The sequence below is a fragment of the Choloepus didactylus genome, chromosome 7 (genome assembly GCF_015220235.1).
Source record: "Choloepus didactylus isolate mChoDid1 chromosome 7, mChoDid1.pri, whole genome shotgun sequence".
In the NCBI taxonomy this organism is placed as follows: domain Eukaryota; kingdom Metazoa; phylum Chordata; class Mammalia; order Pilosa; family Megalonychidae; genus Choloepus; species Choloepus didactylus.
This window is the reverse complement of record NC_051313.1, coordinates 9,977,769-9,986,119: the sequence shown is the minus strand read 5'-3', so window position 1 is coordinate 9,986,119 and position 8,351 is coordinate 9,977,769. Positions and strand designations below refer to the sequence as shown.

The 8,351-nt window shown below is 52.4% G+C and overlaps 1 protein-coding gene across 1 annotated transcript; it reads right to left on the bottom strand.

The window, feature by feature from the left end:
• Positions 1–419: 419 nt before the first annotated feature.
• On the bottom strand, positions 420–1,238 carry OLIG3 (oligodendrocyte transcription factor 3). Its single transcript, XM_037844793.1, has one exon. It carries the CDS (start codon positions 1,236–1,238, stop codon positions 420–422), a length of 819 nt encoding a protein of 272 aa, XP_037700721.1.
• Positions 1,239–8,351: the final 7,113 nt, after the last annotated feature.

Genomic DNA, 8,351 nt, shown 5'->3' with positions numbered 1-8,351 from the left:
AAGGAAATATTTACACTTGTTTTGCCCAAAGGGATGGTCGTCTTTTTCCAACATGAGAACACAGAGCCCAAGGAGTCAACTCCAAGCTCCTTCTCAAGTTTTAAACGACACCGGTCCCGTCCTTATACAACAAATGCGGTTTTGACAAGAGCGTATGGCAGTGAGAAATACTGGCGCGGCACGGGGAAAAGAAACATGCATGCAAACACGCGACGTCTGGTCCGAGCCCCCTTCGCCACCCCTAGGAATGGCAGTTCTTTGCCTCCGAGTGGGGTCTGCGATGGCTCGGAGGGCGCGGGAAAGGAGAGCCTCCCTCCGTCAGCCTCTCCCCCGGCCTCCCACTCCCCACCCCTGGCCCGGCCCCGCGCGGCTCTCGGGCCGCTCTGCCCGCATCCTCGGCCGCCGGGCCGGCCCGCAGCTCACTTGAGCAAGTCCTTGGACTCGGCCGACAACCGGGCCATGCTGGCGGTGGAGAGGGCGGACAGGTGTGGCGGCGGCGGCATCTGGCAGATGGTGCAGGGGCAGGGCAGGCCGGCCCAGTGCTGGAAGCCACTGCCCAGCTGCAGCGCGGGCGGCGTGGAGGGCGCCTTGAGCAGCGAGTGGGGCGGCCGGATGGTGCCGAGGGCCGGCAGCGAGGCGGCGGACAGCGGCGACGAGGCGTTACCGGACGAGAGCGCGCCACCCAGGATGGGGTGCACCGGGTGCACGGCGTTGGCGGCGTGCGCGGGGTGGCCGGCCGAGTGGCCCACGGTCCCGCAGTGGAAGGCCGAGTGGTGGCCCCCGTAGATCTCGCCCACCAACCTCTTCATCTCCTCCAGGGAGCTGGTGAGCATGAGGATGTAGTTTCTGGCCAGCAGGAGCGTGGCGATCTTGGAGAGCTTACGTACTGAGGGTCCGTGCGCATAGGGCATGACCTCGCGCAGCCCGTCCATGGCGAGGTTCAGGTCGTGCATCCGCTTGCGCTCGCGCCCGTTTATCTTCAGCCGCAGCTGCTGGAGGTCCTGCTCCGACAGCTGCTTCTTGATTTTGTACTTGCTGCTCTCGCCCGCGGCCTTGGCACCGGCCCGCGAGAGGCTCTCCCCCGGCATCTTCTGCACCATCTCACCCTGCGTGGAGGAGACCGAGTTGAGCCGGCTCTCCTGGTGGTGGTGGTGGCGGTGATGGTGGTCCCTCAGGTACATCTCATCCATGTCCGGAGACGAAGCTCTGCTGGAGACAGAGCTCGAATCAGAATTCATTTTATTGCAAGGGGTGCGGCACTACCGTAGGGAAAGCTTTAGGCGGGAAATCAAAGAAAAGAAATCTTGAATAATAAAAAAATTTTCTGCAGTCCGGTAACCCACTTTTCAGCTGCAAGCCGTGAAAAGAAAAGCGGAGGCTTTGCCTTTCCCGCCTCTCGCGCCCCCCCTCCCGCGCTCCGGTTAGACTGTTCGCTGGACAGCTAGTTGGTGTCTGCTTGAACTAACCTCACGCTGAAAAAGAGGGGCTTTTATAGAGCTGCGGCGGAGAAAAGAGACAAAAGGAGCCCTCCTATCTATCCTGGACTGGTTAGGATGACGTGCCATCATTCAGGGCGGTGCGCTTTGCTGTCCCATTTAGCAACGATTCCTATTCATATTCATTGTGGGGGCACCCTGGGACACCTCTGCTCGGAGCCGCTAGGAGCCCCCAGGCACAAACCCTATGATTGACACAGTCACTGCTGCAGCTCACGCCTTCGCGATTTAAAAAAAAAAAAAAAAACTTTCTTCCACCCCACACCACCCCACCTCACCCCACCCCACCCCTCCCCTTTGCATCTCTCCCCACCCCCTTGCCAGTTTCCCTAACCAAATCACACATAAGGGGCCTAAGGAAAGGAGGCCAAGGGACTAGGCGGCTGGCGCAGGTTCTTCTGGCTTTGGAGAGGGGAAGCGAAGCGTTCTCCCTCCTTCCTTTCAGAGCTGCTCCCAAGTTGAGGGAAATGGCTTGGGCAAAAAGAGGGCCCAGTGGAAAGGCTGGAGGGACGGAGGCGCGGACCAAAGTCACAGAGCCGCGCGGAGGGCGGGGACGCGCACACTGGCAGAGGTGCGCTGTCTGAAGAGCATCTTTCGCTGTGGGTTCCGAAACGCCGACCTTCCATGGGCTTTGTTTATTGGGCCCTTCTGCGGTGGCCGCCACGGGATGTCCGTGTCTGGTGATGGGTTTGCTCCTGACAGTGTCGCGGGGAGGGGTTTCTTGCATTCTATTTCTTTTTCGTTTTTTAAAAAATAGATTACCGAAAGAATTTGAGCTTTGCCCAATTCTCTAGGTTCTTAGACTTGGAACTGAAAAAAAAAAAAAAATCCTAGTGCTGTAAGAAGAGCAACTTGGGTAGAGGAGGGAGGGAAAGGAGCAGAGGGGGCGGGGAGGGGTGGAGGGATTGGAAAGGTTCCTGAGAGCTCCGGAGAGTTCGTTCGCACTCCGGCTTCCCCGCAGCCCCGAGACCCCCGCGCCGGCGGAGGACTGCAGCGCGGTGGCCGCCCGCAGCTCGCCGGGTCGCCTCTGCTGCTGCGCGGGCGACACGGAACCCCCGTGGGTGGGTGCGGAGGGCTGGGCAGCCCCACCCCGGCCGGCGGGCCAAACCAAGAGCTCAGGGTCGACTTACAAACCACGTTTTGTGTGTGTGTGTGTGTGTGTGTGTGTGTGTGTGTGTGTGTGTGTGTGTGGCGCTGCGGTCCGGCGAGGAGCCGTTAACTGTGGGTGGAGAGGAGGCCTGGAGTTTCAGGGTGCGAATGCGGAGGTTCGCGCACATGGTTCTCCTCCTCCTGGCTGTGTCAGCCTGAGGGGCCGGCAGGCAGAAACCCCGGGAAGGAAGAGATCCCCGGGGGCGGCCTCTGGAAGAAGCCCGGACCGCAACACTCGGGGCCTGAAGCAACCGGCAGCGGACGCTCGTTTGTGGCTGCAGGTCCGGCGGCGGAGTCCCCGCGAGTCTCCAGGACTGCGAGGACGAGGAGGGTCCACTCTGCACCGACCCAAATCGAGCGGCCAACGGAGAGGGACGGATGCGCCAGGTCCGGAGTTTGCACGCTCGCCGAGGCTCGGCCTCGTCACCCTGCGAAGGCTGCGCCGGCAATCCCAGCCGGATGGGGACACGGAACAAGGGGACGGATGCTCTACCTAACACCGAACGTTGCTTCTCTGTAAAAGAAAGAAGATGACCAACAACCCCTCGCCAAGGCCAGGACATTAATGCCCTTGAAGACTGGATACAGCCGCCTACCCTCCTCCCTCCTCCACCTCGGTGGAAGGAAAGTTTTTTAAAACGAAGCGGTCAGTGGGTCTGGTTGTATGTGGAGAGATTGATGTACAAACGCACTCCGGGTAGCCAAGCAAAAGGAAGGTTTTTTAATTCACTAGACTACCACTTTAGCTAAAATAGTGCCACCCTCCCAGAGCTACTCAGAGAAAAAGGGCCCCCGAACGCCTGCAAATATGCTGATACGTCCCAGGTGACGCACGGTAGCCGAGGCGCGGCGGGGTCCCAACGACCGCCCTCTGGGCTCCGCTGCTGGCCACATCGGCCCCGGGGAGCGCACGACGCCGAAGAAGGAGACTTCCCGGTGCTTCCCAAGCCCCAGCCGTAAGGGTTGCCCCTCAGCGTTGGTTTAGGGAAGTAGCTAAGTCTAGTTAGAGTAAGTTTTACAATTTGAAGGAATTGAGAAATCATACCGCTCCTTACACACACACACACACACACACACACTTTTCTCAGCGGACAATGTGAAACGAAATTTAAATTGTCTTCCAATTAGTCTACAAGGTGGCAGAGGGTAAAAGGAGGGGAGCAGTCCTCGCAATGCAACCTGCACCACCCCCCTCGCGGGCTGGAGGATCAGGGGCCGGGTTCTGGGAGGCCCAAACGAGCGTCTCTCGCTCCGCGGCCCAAAGGTGCACTGACCAGGGCCGCGACCAACTTCGCGTTCGGCTGCACCACGACGGGAGGGCGCCAGGGCTTTTCGCTGCTCAGAGAGACATTCCGGCGAGGACTCTTAGCTCCAGGAACGCGGCTGACGCCGGAAAAAGCCGATCTGCGGTGTCCAGCAGCGCCGGCTGGGTCCCAGCCCTGGCCGCGGCCCGCCCTCACCTCTCCGGTCGCGCTCTGCTTCTCGGAAGGGCCCTCGGTGTGAGCGTGGGGTGCGCGGAGAGCAGGGACCCAGCCAGGCAGGCCCGTTTAGTAGGGACTTCTAGGAGTCCCAGGCTCTCCGAGGAGGCTAGCTCCTCTTCCCTAGCCCTTGTTGGGTGGTGGGGATGAACACCGAGAAGAGGAAGAACAAGTGAAGAAACCAGAACTTTGCTGGCAAAAATAAATAAAGGGTCAATACCCGCTAGGGCGCAAAAGCTTCCGCAAGTCTCTGCACTGCGAGGTTCACCTGCACCAACCCCTCCCCTCTGCTCAGACCCTTGGGATAAGCCCGAGAAGGGGTGGGCAGGGAGCTGGGGAGGGGGGCGTGGAGCCAACAGGATTTACTTCCTCATTACTTTCCCAGGGTTGTCTCTGCCCTCGCCCACCCCGGGCGTGTGCAGCGAGAGGAGAGGAAGGAAATCCAGAGGGCCTCAGGCGGCGACACACCGTGACCTTGGCCCTGGACCGGACCCATTCGGAGAGCTCAGACAGGCGCTGCATACTCTCGGGCTGGGGCGAGTGGCGCGGCAGGGCGGGGAGGGGTGGGGGCTCGTCTTCTGGCAACAGGTGCGCCCCTAGGCCAGCCTCGTCCCTGGGAAGAGGCTTGAGTGTCTCAGCCTTTGTGCACCACGTGAGAGCAGCGGGTGTGCGTGGAGACCTAGCAGCAGGGCCGCGCGCCCTCCCGGCGCCCCGGACGCACGGCTGGTCTCCGCAGGCCGGGGTGCAGCGCGGCTCTGACTCCCGGGTTCCACGCTTGGGAGGTTTGCGCGGGTCCCCCACCCCACCCCCACCCCACCCCCACCCCGAGAACACCAGGGCCCGTCTCTTACCCGCTGCCCACGGCGTGCCGCTCGGAGGCAGACGCCCAGTGCTCTACAGCTCCAGCCACCGAGTTCCGCTCCAAAAGCTGCCGGCTCTGCCCGAAGCGGCGACGATTTGGGCTCAGGAGCACCCCCGCCCTGCTCCCCGCAGAAGCCCTCGGCCCACGTCGCGAAGGCTGAGCTGCAGCCGGCGACCGCGAGGAGTCAACCAGCCGCGCCCGCAGCCCCCGGCGCTCGCGCAGCCCACCGAGAACTTGACCCGCCGGAACTTTGGCCGGAGGCCGCCCTGGCGGCTTCACCTTCAAGCCCCACGCCCCTCCAAGACGAAAATGAAAACTGGGAACCCCAAGTTATCTCTAAACACGTCCCCTCATGTCCAACCGAGGAAAAGCCTAGACCTAGCTGATCAAGTAGGAACTTCTCAAAAAGTAGTTTCTTTCTTTCCTAAGACAATCACTCCACGACAACGGCAGTGGGGGCCGGGTCCTCGCGACTGTGAGGCTGACCGAAGCGGCCTTGAGAAAGAAAGAAAAAAAAACAGCAAGTTTAAAACAATTAAATGCGGACATGAATGGCAGCCAGGCAGCACTTGCTCCTGCCGAGAGCGCGCTCGCTGCGGCGCATCGCGAGGGGCGAGGAGCGCGGCGGGGCCCGGAGCCTCTGGGCTCCCAGACGCCAAAATCGGAATCCACACAAATAACAGAGAGGGCGCCGGCCCGAGACCCTAGGTCCGCGCAGACCACTTAAAGCGCTTCTGTTTTCTGGGTTTCTCCAGATTTTGCAAAGTGCCTTAAACACTGACTCAACTGACTAATATTTCCTCTTATTTAAAAAAAAAAATCCGCTATTCATACAGGAAAAATAACAGGAGTTGAAGACCAGCGGAATTTTATGATGCTGTAGTAACTGCTTTTCCAATGTTGGATGTGAGACTAGGAGGATTCAGGAGGTCCCAGAATAGCATAAAATGATGAGGCGCTAATTACGTGAATATATAGACAAGCTAATACACTGGCAGAACTGGAAGTTTGATTTTAATGATGCATAAGCAGCTAGGCTGGCTAGAACTTACAGATTCATTATAATTATTTAAAAACTGGCTAGGGTCAAAGGAGTTATGAATTTCTGGGCTTCCATTATAGGATTTTGCTCAATTACTGAGCATCCTTTGGTACTTGTTTTTTTTCTTTCTGGTAACATCTGCTCAATTGCAAAATAACCTCTGCTGAGTTTTCCTCCTGTAGAAAACCTATAAATTGAAAACAGTTTTTCCTCAAGATTGGAATGTTTAGGTTGATTTAAATATCACTGGTGATCAATCACGCTAAACTGATGAGTTAGATTAAAATTTGCATACTTATACACACATTCTTGGCATGTACCCTGACACTTTGAATTTGTGGCTCCATTAATACCAATATTTTAAGAACCACTAAGCAAATGATTCCTTAATAGTATTTTACTGTTATTAATTTATTTCTTTTGTGAATTGATTGCTAATGCCACTGAATAAAATTTGACATGTTAACATAAAAGTGTGATGGAATACTAAATTCTCCTTTTTGTTTTTGGAGGTTATTGTTTCATCTCCTAGGTATATTCTATTGGATAATTAAATCGAACACATATTGCTGTGCTTCTTGCTGAAGTGCTCAAGGAATTGAGTTTTATTTTAGAGATAATTATTTTATGTAGCATATGTATTACTTTCATCTTGTGTTCAGTAATATTCAGGTCTATATGCAAAGTGTATAATTAAATAGGACCACAAAGAGCTTAGAATTTAAGTCGCTACATATAGTTCAATAGAGATTAAAAGGATGTTTAAATTTATGACAGAAATTTTATTACACTGTCCCTTTACTATAGGCACATTTCATTGCCACCAAGAGTTCTGAAACTTACATGTATATTTGTATACAAGCTAGACATTAAAGTCTTTATTTGCAGCCTTTGGGTTCTAAATAGAAAGAAGTAAGCCCATGTTTTTGGAAATTTAAAGATAAAGGAAAACATATAATAAACTTGTCCATAAGTAGAACATTGTCTCGGCTCCTAACAAATACAGATTTACAAGCATTATTTTGAGAAAATGATAGTTAAGGAATTTGCTACTAAATCTTGGAAAGTCAAAATGACAGTTTTCAAAAATCAACCTTTCGATGGCTAAGCGATTTATATAAAATGATAGTATGGACCATGCAGAATCAGTTTCATTATTTCTGAAAAATGAAAATGTACTGTGGCCCATTCTCATTAGCCCAGTGAATTTGTCCATTTATAGATATACTTTATTTTGTCTGCAAAACACCAAAAAGTCTGAATGTAAACTATGTAAAACCACATTGTCACCATTTATAATATTGGCTGAATTTTCATCTTCATCTTTACATCCTTTATAATATATAAAATTGAGGTAATTACCCATGAGGCAAATACTCATGCCTCAAGTCGTTTTTCTTTTGGGGGCAGGTAAGGGGGTGGTGGAGAGACCCAGCTGAAAACAAATTATCACTCGAAATTGCCTAGATACTTATACTATATTTTACTTGTGGACAAAACTGAGTCTTCTATTTAACAGTTGAAACTTTATTCTCAACAGTCCTCAACAGAACTACCAATAGCTGGTAGCAAACAGGTATTACAAATTTATGATACATTAAGTTAATTTTTACAACATGAAATGATTATGGAACTTAATATCTTTTCCAAACATGACATCACTTAAGCTACTGATGAAAGAAGTTGGTAATTTTCATGCCCTCATTTTTTTCTTAGTAATTTTGATTATCCTGTAACTGTTGCTAAGAAGTGGCAGAATATTAAAGCATGTATGTTCACTGAGGCTGAGTGTTTCACTTAGATACTTTAAAACTTAATTTTGATCTTCTCTTTCTTTTGTTATGGTAAGGATAATAAATATGAGTAAAAGTTTAGAAAAATAAAACTTTGCATTGAAGAAGAAAAGAAAGGGAAGGAGGGCATCAAAAATATTGTGAACATGTTCTTAGTCTGTGAAACATAAATTTAATACTACCCTTAAAGACGTTTTATGGAGTTATTTGGATGAAAGTGCTTCTAAAATTTAGATTTCCTGTGAATATTCATGGAAATCAAAAGGCTGTTTCTATTATTTTTATATCGAGCCCCTTTTGTAACTATTTTCCAAAGTCGAAGGTATAGGGAGTATGCCGGTGGTGTTTAAATGCCTTGTGGATCTGACAGCGTTCTCACCCACCATTCAGACGTCTGCAATTCACACAGCCTGCAGCACGTCGAGCTAGTTAAATGGCCTGAGATATAGTGTGAGATAAGTTTTCGGAGATGGTATTTCTGAGTATCTGAGTATCGGGATGACTAAGAATCTGTGCTGCAGAGACAAAGTG